General features: G+C 46.4%; 1 protein-coding gene across 1 annotated transcript in view; it reads left to right on the forward strand.

The window, feature by feature from the left end:
• Nucleotides 1-17,044, forward strand: part of SORL1 (sortilin related receptor 1) — a 166,024-nt gene that overhangs the window by 42,505 nt on the left and 106,475 nt on the right. Inside the window, exons 7-9 of the mRNA XM_042959590.1 lie at nt 9,913-10,014; nt 11,483-11,652; nt 16,815-17,007. Coding sequence (XP_042815524.1) covers nt 9,913-10,014; nt 11,483-11,652; nt 16,815-17,007 — 465 coding nt within the window. The remainder of the gene's footprint in view (nt 1-9,912; nt 10,015-11,482; nt 11,653-16,814; nt 17,008-17,044) is intronic.

The raw sequence follows: 17,044 nt of genomic DNA on the forward strand, positions 1-17,044 counted from the left end.
TCCCTGAGGCCTTCTGTCTGCAGATGCTTTCGATAATAGTCCATTCTGTTGTCCAAGGAACATTGTAGATTGGATGGGTTGATGAGGGAAGAAACACAACTGGCAGTGGATGATAAAATGAGTGTTTTCTCCCTTTGAATTCCTTCGTTCTTATTACATTAGACTGTTGAGCCACGAGGATAAACAACATTGGACTTGGTTGGATAACCCTATCAGTGGGAGTGTTGAGGTCTGCAAGTATAACTTCTTATCTGGGGTGTACTTAGCACTCGGGCTGCCTGGGTGTGGGGAATTCTGAGTGACCTTAATATTAAATTGATTCAAATCAAATCACGGAGCTAATTGGAAAACCACAGAAAATTGGTCTTGGATGATTAACTCTTGCTTTTCTCCAGTACCATGAATGATTACAATTCTCTGCCAGTTAGCTTTTTAGAACACGTGGGGACAGCCATCTGGATTCTGGACTGAAGCTGGTATCTGACTCTTCAGCATCCGCTGGTGCCCTGTTGGCCTGGATCTTACGTCATATGTGCTTTTGGTCTGATGGCCTTTGATGTATGTGTTTTTATAGTTTACGTATTTATTTTATTTTTTCATTTATTTTTGAGAGAGAGACAGTGTGAGCAGGGGAGGGGCAGGGAGAGAGGGAGAGAGAGAAAATCCCAAGCAGGCTCTGTGCTGTCAGCGCAGAGCCCGATGTGGGGTTCCAGCTCAGGAAACCGTGAGATCGTGAGCTGAGCTGAAACCAAGAGTCGGACGCTTAACCGACTGAGCCGCCCAGGTGCCCCTCCTTTCATATCTTTTTTAACCTAAGTTTAATTTTTATTCCTTGTTTTTTGGCACAAAGTTCACTTACTTGTCTTCATAGTCCACCTCACAATGATAGGCCGTTAAAGCAGCATCGAGATACTTCTGCAAACCAACTTCGGTTTGTTAACTTGGCAATCTGTAGCTGTTAGGTTCTTGCCGGTAGATATCAACAGTTGCCAGAATGTGGGAGGTGGGTGACAGCTAGCTGCTCCTCTGTAGGTTCACCACCAGCTTACCGTGGTCCAAGCCAGGTTCAGACCTTTCTGGCACAAATGTGTATCAGTAAGCAAAGACCCACTCTGTATGGGCTTGATGGTATTTCCTCTGTTCTTACAGGTGATGCAGACACAATGTTCTAGAGCAGGGATTGCAAACTATGGCCCTTCCCTTGTTTTTGTCAATAAAGTTTTATTGAAACAGCTATTGCATTTGCCCCCATGTTGTCTTTCACTGCTTTCACGTTACAGTGGCAGAATTGAATAGTTGCACGGAGGCAGGATGGCACACAAAGTCTAAAATATTTCTCTATGGATCTTTACAGAAAACCGACCCTTGTTCTGGAGGCAAGATTCTGTTACCCTTTGAGTTGGCATCAGGCAACTGGAATCCTCTAGCTTGATAAGTCATAGGCATTACCCCTAAAAGTTTAGGTTACGGGCCTCCTTAAATTGTTATGTACTGTTCATGCCAACGTATATATCTTTAGGATATTATCGCCAATTCAAATACCTTGCATGCTGCTGATCTCCCAAGACGGCTCATTTGTACTTTTGCTATTCTGACCGACCAACCACTAATTTCGCTATTGAAAACCAGTTTCTAATGCTCATTATGCTAATTTGAAGTCTCTAAGGATGATAGAGATAATGAGAAAACTTAGGAATTGTCTCAGGATTGTGGGCTTCTCTATGAGAAGTTAGCTGACCATAGTTGCGGCGTGAATTTTAGGATGACTGTCCGAAACCAAGCTATCGACAAATTATTTTAATCATAACATTACTTCAGTGCGCGTAAACATAACGCTAGGTATAAGCACTTAATGCTTATAACTTAAGCGCAGCAGTAAAACCCAAACACATTTACAGATTGTAAATAAAACTATAATACCAAGAAGGTTAAAGTTAATTTTTATAACACCTTTATTGAGATATAATTCTATGCCATAAATTCCCCCTTTCATTTTTTTATTTTTTTATTTTATTTTTTGTGTGTTTTAACTAATTTTTTTTTTTTTAACGTTTATTTATTTTTGAGACAGAGAGAGACAGAGCATGAACGGGGGAGGGTCAGAGAGAGGGAGGCACAGAATCTGAAGCAGGCTCCAGGCTCTGAGCTGTCAGCACAGAGCCCGACGCGGGGCTCAAACTCACGAACTGTGAGATCATGACCTGAGCCGAAGTCGGACGCTTAACCGACTGAGCCACCCAGGCGCCCCAAATTCCCCCTTTTAAAGTATACAGGTTGTCAGTATATTCACAAGGCTGGGTAATGCTTATTGTTACCTGATTCCAGAACAGTTTCATCACCCTCTTACCCCCATTCTTTTCTCCTTGCCTCCCAGCCTCTGGCAGCCACATATCAATTTCCTGCCTTAGAGAATTGCCTGTTCTGAACTTTTTTTTTAAGTTTTATTTTTATTTATTTGAGAGAGACAGCGCGAATGGGGGAGGGTGGAGAACTCTGACCAGGTTCCCTGGAGAGCCTGAAGCTCGAATTCATGAAACCAAGAGTTGGGTGCATAGTCAACTGAGCCACTGGGCGCCCCGCCTGTTCTGGACATTTTGTGTAAAGAGAATCTTATCCTATGTGATCTTTGGTAACTGTTTTCTTTCCTAGTATAATATTGTCAGATTTCAGCTGGGTTTATTGAGGATGATCAGAATTCATGTGTTTTTAGGTTCATTGCCAGTTCAAATCTCTTGTTGAGCCCCTCTGGGGAATTTTTTTTCTTGTGAGTCATTGTACTTTTCCACTCAAGAATTTCCATTTATATAATTTCTATATCTCTATGGATATTCTTTCTTTGGTGAGATAGTGTTCTCATACTTTCCTTTAAGTTTTGTGACATGGTTCCCTTTAATTTAAAAAAAAAATTTTTAATATAATTTATTATCAAATTGGTTTCCATACAATGTCCCGTGTGCATCCCAACAGTGCCCTCCTCCATGCCCATCACCCACTTTCCCCTCTCCCCTACCCCACATCAACCCTCAGTTTGTTCTCAGTATCCAAGAATCTCTTATGGTTTGCCTCCCTCCCTCTCTGTTTGAAACTATTTTTTCCTCTTCCCCTCCCCCATGGCCCTCTTTTAAGTTTCTCAAGATCCACATATGAGTGAAGACATATGGTATCTGTTTTTCTCTGAATGACTTATTTCACTTAGCATAATACCCTTCAGTTCCATCCACCTTGTTGCAAATGGCACGATTTCATTCTTATTGCCAAGTATTATTCCATGTTATATATTAACCACATCTTCTTTATCCATTTGCCGGTTGATGGACATTTAGGCTCTTTCCATCATTTGGCTATTGTTGAGAGTGCTGCTATAAACATTGGGGTACAAGTGCCTCTGTGCGTCAGCACTCCTGTATCCCTTGGGTAAATTCCTAGCAGTGAAAAAAAAATTTTTTTAAGTTTATGTATTTTTGAGAGGCAGAACAAGCAGGGGAGGGGCAGAGAGAGAGGGTGAGAGAGAATCCCAAGCAGGCTTCACAATGTCAGCATGGAGCCCAGTGCAGGACTTGAGCTCATGAACCTGTGCCGAAACCTGTGTCGGATGCTGAACTGACTGAGCCACCCACGCTCCCCTCCTTTAATTTTTTTGAACTTATTTATAATAAGGATTTAAATTTTTGTCTCTAAATCAAATATCTGGCCTTCCTCAGGAATGGTTTTCACTGACTGTTTTGTGTGTGTGTGTGTGTGTGTGTGTGTGTGTGTGTGTGTGTGTGTGGGCCATACTTTGCTATTTGCTTGTCTTGTCATTTTTTTGGTTGAAAGTAAGACATTTTAGATGATATAATGTGGCAGCCCCTCAAGGCAGGATTTTTTTGTTGTTGCCTTTTGGTATTGTTATTGTTGCCTATCTTTGTTTTGTTTGTGAGTTCCCTGCATTCATTTTGTAGTGTTTGTATTTTTCACTGTGGAGGTCTATGAAATGTTTGATAATTAGGTTTAGCGATCTGCTAATGATTGAATAGAGATTTTTTTTAATGTTTATTTATTTTTGAGAGAGAGATAACGAGCAGGGGAGGGGCAGAGAGAGAGAGAGAGGGGGAGAGAGAGAATTCCAAGCAGGCTCAGCACTGTCAGGGCAGAGCCCGATGCAGGGCTCGAACTCACCAACTGTGAAATCGTTACCTGAGCCGAAATCAAGAGTCGGACACATAACCAGCTGAGCCACTGAGGCGCCACTAGAGATTTCCTTAAATACTTTGAACTTTCTGGTAGCTTTTGCTAAGGGCCACTGAGCATGGGTTGGGGGCCTGCTTTCAGTGCCATCTACAACTCTGCCTTAGCCTTCGCTTCAACCCTCATCATACAGCTCGTAGATGCGTGTGTGTGAACTCGTAGATGCCCCGGGATATTTCACACCTTATCAGAGCCTCTTACAGGCATCTGCTTCCCCCGGTTTTCCTTCCACGCTTTTCAGTTAGCCTTTCGGTAGCTCCGAGTGGTCCAGCAGCTGTGATGTTAAACCTTTGCCAGTTGTCACTGTTTTCCGTAAATGACCTGGCTGTAGGTGTGTTTGTGCAGCGAGCGGAGTCAGGTGATATGAACAGAAGGCCTGGGGATGCAGTTTTGAAGCAAGCCATGGGAGTAGTCTGTGCGTCTGTGCTCTCCGGGGACCGCTAGGCTGCTGGTTTTCACAGTTAGGTTTCCACGGCTACCACAGAGCGAGAGAGAAGGGGACGGGACTGAGGCCACGAAGTCGTCTCTATCGCTGTGCTTCAGTCACGCTTCTTGAGTAAGTGCCCCTTGTGTTTTGGTGAGCCTTTATTTAATTTTTAGAACTCTGAGAAAGTTGACGTGGAGAGTTTTCTGTCAGCGTTCCTGCTGCCTTTCAGACACGAGCGGAGTTTGAGAGTTCTTCCTCTGACGTGCTGGACGTGCTTCTGATGAATATTAGCTTCGTGAAACTTTTTATAATTGTGGGCGTGTTCAAATGTGCACGAAAGAACAGTTTATACCGATAGGATCTCCTCCGCAGGTGCCGTCATTCGGCCTTAGTATTATTTATATTTTTGCGATGTTTGCTTTATTACATTTGCTAATCTCTTTTCATGGGTGTCTTGGAATATTTTAAAGCAAATCTTAACTATATGTATACAATATATATAAACTCTTATCTGTAAATATTTCAGGATAAACAACATTAACGCGGACGATGATGTTTCCCTGAAACTTTGTTACTGCTCTGAAGGAGAAGGTGACCGTAAATGCTGTAGCCCGAGAGCTTCTGAATTGGTGTCCAGCATGTGCCTTGGGGTCCCTCATTCTCTGGCCACTTTTCTCTGTGAAACTGTGAATTGAATAGCTCACTGTGACATCCTTTGGCCTTTACTCAGCAAGAATGCATCATTTATTTAGATCTTTTCTTGCTCTTTTCTCCTTGATGTCTCATTTCCTTTTTTTGCTTTTTTTTAAATGTTTATTCATTTTTGAGAGAGAGAGAGAGAGAGAGAGAGAGAGAGAGAACGAGTGGGGGAGGAGCAGAAAGAGAGGGAGATACAGAATCCAAAGCAGGCTCCAGGCTCTGAGCTGTCAGCACAGAGCCCAACGCGGGGCTCGAACCCACAAACCACGAGATCATGACCTGAGCCAACGTCGGACGTTTAACCGACTGAGCTGCCGAGGCACCCCTCCTTTTTTTGCTCTTGACCTAATCTCAAACATGAATGCAAGTGCGCCCTCTGAAATTCAGATTATTCAGATACACATTTATTTTTACTTGTCAGAATGAAAACACTAAGTGAAAAAAAATCATCGTAAATTCTCAGACCCTATAATATTGGCAATAAGTTGAAACATTTAAGTAACCTCGGATGCTGGTGAAAGTGTTTGTGTTGGGAGATGCGTTAACTGTGGGCTTTTCAGGAAGGCTATTTCTTCCGTCAAAAATGAAAATTTTGACCTAGGAGCTTTAAGAATGGCATCCTACATATATTCTTATGTAGTTCTGAAAAAGGGAATATATACAAGCATAGTCACCGAAAAGTACTTCTGGAGATAACACCAGTGCCCGTGAGCTGTTAAATGGAAGATGTCTAAGAGCCTCTGTTAACGAAAAAAAGTTGAATTGCATAGCAGTATTTTTATCACTATCTACTCTGTATATAGAAAATAAAATTGCATGTATCCAGTTTGCATTGTGTTTGGATACTGGTAACAGACTAGAAATGAAAGTGGCTTAATGAAGACAGAGGCTTCTTTTTCTCGCATCAGTGCTGCCTCGAGGTTGGCAATCTAGGGCTGGTATGTCGGTGCCCTGCTGTCATGGGGGACCCAGCCCTCTCTCTTCCTTTTTCACCAACCTGGCTAATGATTTCCATTCTCAAGGTTCCCTCTTGGTCCGAGACATCTGTAGTAGCCTTTAAGTCTTTATGGGAGTTAGGAAGAGTGAGGACAGGTAGAAAGGCCAAAGTAAGACCGCTTCCAGCTGATTCCATCCCTTTAAGCAGCCTTCCGAGAAAGCCAATACCACGTTTCTGTTTATACCCATCGATTAGCACACAGTCACATGGCCACATGAGATTACGCACAAGGCAGAGAACCCTAGTGGTTTATTTGGGGTGGCAGTCAAGGTCCTGGTGCTAAGGAGAAAGGAATCATGGGTGTTGGGTAAGTGTCACCGGGTCTGTCACTATATAAATATGCTTTCAGGCATGATGGCACAGAATACTTCTGTAAGCACCCATGAGAGCCCGTTACCACTGGGTACCCTGGGGAGCAGAGTAGGAGGAGAGAGTGAGGGGAGGGAGAGCGTCTGCATTTTACCTTCTATCCGGCTGTACTGTTGGCTATTTCTTTCTCAGGAGCACGTTTTACTTCTACAATTGTGGTAAAGAGAAACTCAACAACCACAGAAACCCGTGGTTCATTAAGGAAAGTATTAGATCATCTATCTGATAATCCATAGTGTGCCACAGTTTCATTGTTAATGTGTTTCTTGGTGGCAGGAAAGTATTACGGTAACTCCTTAAGAGGACCTGAGGAGCAAGCCGGAATGTCCAGGCTTAGGAATCATCATGGTCCCAGAAGGAAGTGGGACAGATGTGTTTTGAGGTTTCTTGTGACCTTTGTATTCTGTGACTTACTGCATTTATGGAGTAAGACTGGGCTTGGTATGAGTTCCCAATTCTCCTGCTGACCAACAGCTCGCATTAAGAACGCTTACCGGGGGCGCCTGGGTGGCTCAGTCGGTTAAGCGTCTGACTTCGGCTCAGGTCATGATCTCACACTTTGTGGGTTTGAGCCCCGCGTCGAGCTCTGTGCTGACGGCTCAGAGCCTGGAGCCTGCTTCAGATTCTGTGTCTCCCTCTCTCTCTGCCCCTCCCCCACTCGCTCTCTGTCTCCCTCTCTCTCAAAATTAAATAAACATTAAAAAAAAAAAAAAAAGAACGCTTACCTGATGATGGGCCCTGGTGTCACTGAGAAAAGTGGCTCCTTTCTAAGGTATAACCACAGTAGGAAGTAGTAAAACATAAAGCATAAAATAAAAGTGTGTGTTTCACTGACATTTGTGTATTCATGTATATTAATAGGGATTTATATAGGGTAACTTAAATGAATCCTCTGACCTTTATAAATAGCTATAAAATTTTATTGACTCAAAGAGGGCTTTTGGAATTTATGCCTAATGGTTTTGCTGGGCACTGTTTCCTCGTTCAGGTAATACGTTCTGCGTTTTTAACGATCCTGTCGTTTCCTGTGGCCCCATACAGAGTACAAGCCATTAACATGGTTTTCAGTGTGCCATTTTGGAAAGGCGGTGTTTTGCGCCTCTGTACCTGGCTTCTGTAAAACAAACTATTTTCAACCATTTGTCCGGTGTGGTTTGAACATATGAGTATATATATGGCTCCGATGAATCAAGAATAACTTCGTGTCCAGCGGCTTGCTTTTCCAGCGGTGTTTATTGGGCGTATATTGGCACAGGGGATTCAGTTGTTACAGTTAAGAGCAATTGGTATGTTTCTTACTCTGTAGGAGTTTGAAGTCTGTAATAAACAGTAGCAACATAGCCAAAGGTAAACGAAGCCAAATTAACCCCTTCTGGCTGGGGAATCCCACCGTTCCACTGAGCTCAATCGTCATCTGCGTGATTACGTCCACACGGAGGGCGCGTCTCCATTTCTGTCCGGATAGACGTGTGACATTTGCTGTCAGTGCTCAGTCCCATGCTTTGAGAGCTGGGAAAAAAAAAACCACCTTGAGCCTCTATAGTGGTTCTCCTTTTTTGAATCATTGACTCATTGGAGAACCTGGTAAAAAGCGTGTATCTCCCTGGTAGGATAAATGACAGCATCTACACAAACTATTCGCATATGTGTTTACAAGGTTCCTGGACCATTGAATCCCGTCGACAGAGAAGTCCTGATGCTGAGCAGCTTCTCATTTTCATAGATGAATAAGCTGAGACCTGGAGAAACTGAGTGAATTCCTGATAGTGATTTCATGCACATTTTCAAGATTCCACAGCTGCACTTTGGTGTCTCTAAAACACAGTGCGTTGTGGCCAATGTCCTGTGGAAATGCCCGGTGCTCTACCCAAGAAAACACATCCCGGCAAAAACGTTCATCAGTGAGAAGTGTTAAAAGATTGAAAAGTAGGAGCAGTGAAGATTTCCTCAACTCTGTGCAAGTTAAAGCCAGGTGTCACCGAGAAAAAGTGACTTTTTTCTTTTTTTTTTTTTTAAAGTTTGTTCATTTCTTTTGAGAGAGAGAGTGAGAGAGCACAAGCAGGTGAGAGGCAGAGAGAAGGAGAGACAGAATCTTAAGCAGGTTCTACGCCATCAGTGCAGAGCCCCATGTGGGGCTTGAACTCATGATCCGTGAGATCTCGACCTGAGCCGAGATTAAGAGTCAGACACTTAACCGACTGAGCCGCCCGTGTAGCCTGAAAAGTGGCTCCTTTTTAAGGTACAACCACAATGGGAAGTAATAACATATAAAGTATAAAAGGGTGTGTTTCACTCACATCTGTGTATTCATATATATTTATAGGGGTATAAATAGGGTAATCTAAATGAATCCTCTGACCTTTAGAACCTGTAACCTGAAAATAGGGAAAGAACAGGGAATAAGTTAAAAAAAAATTTTTTTTTAATGTTTAAGAGAGAGAGAGAGAGGGAGACACAGAGCGTGAGTAGGGGAGGGGCAGAGAGAGAGGGAGACACAGAATCTGAAGCAGGTTCCAGGCTCTGAGCTGTCAGCACAGAGCCCGACGCGGGGCTCGAACCCACGAACCGTGAGATCATGACCTAAGCTGAAGTCGGACACTTAACCGACTGAGCCACCCGGGTGCCCCAATGTGTATTTATTTTTAAGAGAGAGACAGAGTGCGAGCGGGGGAGGGGCAGAGAGCCAGGGAGACACAGAATCGGAAGCAGGCTCTGGGCTCTCAGCTGTCAGCACAGGGCCCGACGCGGGGCTCGAACCCATGAACTATGAGATCATGACCTGAGCTGAGGTTGGATGCTTAACCAACTGAGCCATCTAGGCGCCCCAGGGAATAGGTTTTATATGCGTGGTGTGTGGCTGACCTCACCCTGTGCTGCACTGGGGAGCTGTCGGGGTTAAGCCTCCACCCCCACTCCCAAACCTAGCTTCAGCCACGGGACCATCTTCCCTTCCTCCTTATCTGGTGTTAGGGAGTATCTAGTACCTGTCGGAGACCAGTTGTCTGGGATGAAGGTCATGCAGCCTGAGCCGCGGCCTGAACACAAACGTTACAAAAATGTGCATTTGCAGTCACACTGTTTTGTGCTTTTGGTAGAAATAGAGGGGTCTGACTTCTCCGTTTTGCTTCTTCGCTTATTTTGAGAGGCCGAAACGTGGCACAATTGACATTTCCCCCCTCCTTTTCCTTGGCAGCATCTCCTGGGCAGTCCGCAGCCGTCTTCTGTCCAGCTCTGGGTCTCCTTTGGCCGGAAGCCCATGCGAGCGGCCCAGTTTGTCACAAGACATCCTATTAATGTGAGTGGGGTCCGCTTGGGGGTGGAAAGAAGTGTATCATCCCCATGTAGGGTTCGGGGGAAGGGTGTTGGAGGAATGTCCTTCTGGGTAGGCGTTGGATGGAATCCCCCTGCATTCACTTGCTAGATGGGTCTCTAGAAAGAACCATTATGCTTTGGCCATCTTGGTCTGTTTTCTCCCTCTTCCCTGTTTGAAGCACAACTCAACGGGAGCCTTCATTTGCTTTATGTGGAGAGGGATTGGCGGGGAGGTTTGGGACCGGAGTCCGTGGGCTCAGTGTGCCAGTACTGAAGGATTGGGGAGCTAGTGACCACAGTTATTGATGAGGCACCTGCTGTGTTGCTTACAGATGGCTGGGTTCCAAAACAGGATAAGATTTGGGTCTCACCCTTTTAGAAACACACAGGTTGGACGTGCGGAGAATCGAGCCGAGGAGGAAATCACATGTGGTCAAACGCTTGACTCCCGCATGTGTGTGTTAGCACGTAGAGATCAATAGGGACGATCTGCATCGGCTGGGGTCATCAGAGAGGTGACCACAGGCAGGAGGTGGCATTTAAAAAAAAAATTTTTTTTTATGTTTATTCATTTTTGAGAGAGAAAGAGAGACAGAACATGAGAGGGGGAGGGGCAGAAAGAGAGGGAGACAGAATCTGAAGCAGGCTCCAGGCTCTGAGCTGTCAACATAGAGCTTGACGTGGGGTTTGAACTCATGGACCATGAGATCAAGACCTGAGCCAAAGTTGGGTGCCCAACCGACTGAGCCACCCAGGCTCCAAAGGTGGCATTTTTTTTAATGTTTATTTATTTCGAGAAAGAGAGAGAGAGAGTGCATGTGCCTGAGTGGGGGAGGGGCAGAGAGAAAGAATCTCAAGCAGGCTCCATGCATAGCCCAACACCAGGCTCAATCCCTTGAGATCATGACCTGACCTGAAACCAGTCAGACACAACCAACTGAGACGCCCAGGCGCTCTGAGAGGTGACATTTGAAGGCCTTGCCTCTAGCAGTGGGCGTAGTGGCAGGCTGGTAGCTCAGGTGGAGAACATTCTTATCAATTCTTCGCTTTTTATGGGTTCCGCCTTCCTTTGGTACCTTAGAGACAATGCAAGGAAAGGAAATGCACATTAATGTGTATCGTGCTTTGTACTAATGATAGATCTCCTGAGAAAAAGAGGGAGGAGACATTATTAACTACAAAGAGGTTCTAAGGTCATTTACGGAGTACGGCGGCCCACTCTTCCGTGCCCCATTTGCCAGGAAGGGGCTTACTCCAGCTACAGGGCATCCTCAGCCCCTTGACAGAGAAAGCTCGCCAAGCCTTCACCAAGCTTTGGAAGCTGTCCATGGGCTCCAGGCCTACACCTGTCCTTGGGACATTTGGAAGTCATTACTTTAGCATCCATAAGGAAAGCCCACTACGCGGGTGTGTTTTTTGACTTGTGCGTTTTTTGGTTCTTGATTCCAAAGGAATATTACATCGCAGATGCCTCCGAGGACCAGGTATTTGTGTGCGTCAGTCATAGTAACAGCCGCACCAACTTGTACATCTCGGAGGCAGAAGGGCTGAAATTCTCCCTGTCCTTGGAGAACGTGCTGTACTACAGCCCAGGAGGGGCGGGCAGTGACACGCTGGTGAGGTAAGATGATGAGTCCCTCCCCTGCTTTCTTACATCGCTGCAGCCCCCACCATCACATTGGGTGTTTTTCAACGTTACCTGAGCATTTGGACTCACCTGGTGAGTTTCTGGAAAGCCCGATGCCTGGCTTGTGGTGCTATTTAACCACTTTGGGGTGTGGCTGGGGTAGGAAGATTAAAACAATTTTTGGGTAATGTTTATTTATTTTGGAGAGACAGAGCACAAGTGGGGAGGGACAGAGAGAGAGGGGGGGAGACACAGAATCTGAAATAGGCTCTGAGCTGTCAGCACAGAATCCGATGCGGGGCTCGAACTCGAACAGCGAGATTGAGCTGTCAGCACAGAATCCGATGCGGGACTCGAACTCGGGAACAGCGAGATCACGACCTGAGCCAGAGTCAGACACTTAACTGACTGAGCCACCCAGGCGCCCCTGGGGTATGAAGATGTTAAAAAGCCCTCGGGGGGATTTGGATGTGATGCCAAGGCTGAGCATGTGTCAACCCCTCCCTGGGTTCCTGTCCTTCAGTTGTCTGGCTTTGCGGTCTCTGAGTCAGTGGGAAGAAGCACTTGGAAAATGTCAAGCTGTCATGGGTAGGCTGGTGTGGGTAGCCATGGGGCCTGGCCTCCAAGTGACTCAGGTTAATTGACATTTTTTTTTTTTTTCTTACTGTAATTGCAAACATTACTCTGTGGGTGTCTATGGGAAGGGACCCGTCTGGTGAAGCTGGCTGGAGGGCAGCGAGGTCTGGCTCTGAGGCCACGACCACCAGGTCAGAGGGCTTGGGATTGCCGTCCATGGTCTCTCATCAGGCTGGTGATTGATGCGGTCACCACTTCTCTCAACAAGGACACGGCTGCTCTGGGCCAGAGCTTGTTCCAGGCACCGCAGTGAGATCACGTGACCAGTGACGAAAAGTCAAAACGGGGCCCCCGTTCCATGGAGCTTTTGTTCTCACTGGGGGAAGACAGAACATAGACGGATATGTGATTTGCGGGGTGATGGGGAGTGCTGGGAAGCAAAGGGAAGCAAGTTCAGAGGACGGGATTATGAGCGTGTTGTTTCGTATAGGCCGGCCATGGAAGGCTGTTCTAGGACAGTGACATTTCAGCAGGTGCCTGAGTTATGTGAGGGAGGGAAGGGCAGGCAGAGGGAACAGCATGCACAGAGGCTGTGAGGTTGGGCGCTGTTGGTTTATTTTAGGAGCGGTGAGAAGGCCAGAGTGGATCCAACAGCTGGAGGAGGAGGGAGAGAACCCAAGATATGGGATCTAAGAGAGCAGGGCTCAGATTGTAGAAGGACTTCGAGAGCATGCAGAGAACTTGCTTTTTCTTCTTTCTAAGCGGCATGTGGAGGGTTTTGACCGGAAGATGGACATGGTCTGATTTAACCCCTTACATTGTTTAAAACCATTTTAAACACTGTGAATCGCATTATATAAAGGAGAGCACACGAAACATAAATGGACAGTGTTATCAATAGTTTCAGGTGAACACTCCTGTGACTTATCTTTGAAAGAAGCCATCTGGATGCTGTGTGCAACGCAGACTCTGGAAAGATTCTGGGAAGCAGAATGGGAAGATTCTGGGAAGCAGTGTTAGAGAAATCCAGGCCAAGTGGGGATGGCTGTGGGCTGGGCCCAGGGCAGTAGTGGCGGAGATGAGGGAAATGGGCAAATTCTGATCCTTTGCTGGTAGATTTGCTGCTCGGCTCTGGAGAGTCAGGGGCCCACTGCTGCCTGGGCTGGGCCATTGGCAGAATGATGCCCGGTGCGGAGTCAGGGAGTCAGGGAGGGCTGGGTGAAGGGCAGGTATTGGGGGAAAAAAGCAAGACTTCGTATCTGGACTCACCAGGTTGGATGTGCCTGTTGGATGCCCACGGGGAGAACTTTCTACGTGGTCTCTGCTAGTGCTTTTCCACTCCCTGTTTCGGCTCTTTTGGAGGTGTGTCCTATTTTATGCCTTACTTTCCGCCCCCCCAGTATAAACTCACGAGTCATTTATTATTCAGTGTGTGTTAATGTGTTCTAAACCGTTCCTACCATGATTCAGCCTCAGATTTTTCTGGTTTGGTCAGTGGCAGGCTCTTTGGCCTGGTTCCTGTGTCCTTTTTGTTTTCTTTTTAAAATAATTTATCGAGGTGGAATTCACATAACATTAGCTTACGTATTACCCGTTACATACATATCAGATACATATATATCTGATATATATATTAATGTTTATTTTTGAGAGACAGAGTGAGTGGGGGGAGGGGCAGAGAGAGAGGGAGACAGAATCCAAAGCAGGCTCCAGGCTCTGAGCTGTCAGCACAGAGCCCGACTCGGGGCTCGAACTCATGGGCCATGAGATCGTGACCTGAGCCGAAGCGGGACGCTCAACCGACTGAGCCACCCAGGCGCCCCTCCTTCCTTTTATTATAATTAAAACTATAAGCCATTATTCCTCAGGCCTTGTATAGATTCTGGGTTTTTTTTGCCCCCCTCACCTTTGAGAGCCTCTGGCTGTGGAGCAGGTAAATCCCAGCTTGCGGAAGGTTTCCTTATCCTCCACATTCGTCAGGTAATCAGGACAGAGATCTCAGGGCAGAGCTGAAGCCAGAAGCCGAGGAGAGCGGCTCCCCAGGAGGCAGTAAGCTCAGTTATGTGACCATATGTCCCTGTCATATACACGCACGGTCCTTTATTTGGTCACAAAGGTCACTACCGCCCTGCCTGAGCATACGATCCAGTTCGGAAATTGGAAACAGATTTATGTATACACTCACAGCCCAACACAGGCTCAGCCTTCTGGTCGCTCTCCTCAGATTTTATCTCACGGCTGGAGATCTTCGGATAAGCTCCGTTGAGTCCAGTTTTGTCACCCGCTTCTCCCATCTCAGCAAGATGAAATGGGATAAGGGTGAGTGAGCGGATTAGGTGGGCAGGCTGGTTAAGAAAAACAGCACGACACAGAGCAAAACAAAACACAGCACTTCTGTGGTGTTTGAAATGAGTTGTTCTTTGAACGAAATAGGAAGAGTGCCAAAGAACCGATCCTAACTTGCTTTGAGAGCTGGAGAAGGAGTTCCTGACGGGGTGACCCTGGCACTGGGGGGATGGGCAGAGCAGAAATGTCATGGAAAGTGATGTCCGGGTGGAGGACCAGGTGTGGAGAGGCGATGTCAGGCCTGGTGGGGGGCAACTGAGGAGAACCTCAGATGAGGGCGAGGCGGCCTTGGGTTCTGCCGGGAGGGTGGTCGAGTGGCCCTGGTGCGTGGCCGGGGAGCAGGGGCAGGTGCTGTCGTGAGGGCTAACGAGAAGAAATGTAGGAAAATGGATGAACAGAGGGCGCTCGGGGAGAGGTGAGTTGTCGCAGGGCCAAAGGGGAGCCGACAGGACAGTCTGGGGAGCGTGTGAGGCACAGAGGACAGGTTTCTGCTTGGATCCAAGAGCCAAAAATTCCAGGGGAATGACCAGAGGGAACAAGCAGGGCTCTTTTGATGAGAGAAACCCAGACCTCCCGAATGCGTGAAGGAAGCCAGTGGAGCAGCTTTATGATGATGGAATCCAACACCGTATTGCTGAGGCAAACAGAGAGCAGGTAGATGATAGATCTTGAACCGATTTCCAAAGCAGCAACCAAAACATAACTCCAGGAGACCTAAGGAAACCACATGTCAGAATATGTGGTCTCAACACCCGTATCTTACTTAGGATTGTGCTCCGTCTCTCACCCTGAGGTAGCTTTGTCAGTGCTTTTTAAAAATGTTCTTTTTCAGGGGCGCCTGGTGCCTCAGTCGGTTAAGCGTCCGACTTGGGCTCAGGTCATGATCTCATGACCAGTGAGTTCGAGTCCTGGATGGGGCTCTGACCGCTCAGAGTCTGCTTCGGATTCTCTCTCTCTCTCTCTCTCTCTCTCTCTCTCTCTCTCTCTCTTTCTCTGCCCCTCCCCCGCTCACACTCTGTCTCTCTCTGTGTCTCGAAGATGAATAAACATTAAAAAAAAAATTTCAAAAATTTCCTCATCTGCCTCAGAGCCTGGAGCGTGCTTCTTTCTGTCTGAGGAGGCCAAGCACCCAACCAGCTCAAGATTTATACAGCAGATCATGGAAGAAAGCACTTCTGCGTTTTGTTTTGTTTTGTTTTGTTTTGTGTTTAAACAAAGCCCAGTGGCTCAGAACCCTTCTAAATAAAGGACACACTTCCAGTTTTGAAAGCCACGTGTGAAGTCTGGTTAGCGCTTCTCCGCGATCTGTCGCATTTGAATCCTGTGGTACCATTTCAGTGCAGAACTGCTTTCCAGTGAAATCAATGTCCTAGCATGGCAGTTCAGGCCTGGGAGGGCTTATTCTCTGCATCACTGTTACCAAGTAGAACCTCAAGTTTCTAGAACCATCCTCGCTCGGCATATGGCCTCCTTGGGTAGGGATTCTGCTCTGCTTTCTGACAGAAACCCTGTGGGCTTCTGTCCGATCAGCGTGTTGGATAATTAGTCGAAAGTGTAAGGCTGTGTAAGCTGTAACACCGTATTCCTGCAGTTGGGGTAAAGCCCCAGCTCTTCTATTAGCGTCTGGCAAAACCAGCTTATTGTTTCCCGTTGGCCGAGGCTCACTGGAGGATTTGCGGTGAATTTGTTAGTGAAGAACTGGGTGGGACCCTCTCATCAGCTTTCTGTGTTGTACTCAGCATTCTGAACTCCCTACCGAGGGGATCAGCATCCTGGCCTTCAAGGTTAAAAAACAATCACGTTAAAAAAACCAAACCAACAGATTATTCAACTGTGACAAGGAACGGGGTGCTGTTACGTGCTACGATATGGGCGAATGTTGAAAACATGGGAAAGTAACCATAAAAAAGGCCACATGTTGCACGATTCCGATGATAATGAAACATCCAGAATAGGCAAACCTGGAGAGAGGAAAACTAGTGGCGAGGGCTTGCCAGGACCTGGGATGGGAAGGAGACGGGGAATGCTTGCCAATGGGTATGGGGTTTCTTTCTGAGACGCTGGAAGGGTTCTGGAACCAGATAGTGATGCTGGTACAACATAACGTTGCCAAGTGTACTTCATGCCATTGAGTTCTGTCCTTTAAAACAGTTAAGTTTTATGTTATTTACAATAAAAACATACCAAGGAAATGTCAATTCTGGTTCGCAGCTGTTTATTTTCTCTTACTGCAGGTATTTTGCAAACGAGCCATTTGCTGACTTCCACCGAGTGGAAGGGTTACAAGGAGTCTACATTGCTACTCTGATTAACGGTTCTATGAATGAGGAGAACATGAGATCAGTCATCACCTTTGACAAAGGTGGCACCTGGGAATTTCTTCAGGCTCCAGCCTTCACAGGATATGGAGAAAAAATCAATTGTGAGGTATCGATGCTTTCATCTTGTTGGGGCTTTTACTACA

Source organism: Panthera tigris, chromosome D1, assembly GCF_018350195.1.
Source record: "Panthera tigris isolate Pti1 chromosome D1, P.tigris_Pti1_mat1.1, whole genome shotgun sequence".
Taxonomy (NCBI): domain Eukaryota; kingdom Metazoa; phylum Chordata; class Mammalia; order Carnivora; family Felidae; genus Panthera; species Panthera tigris.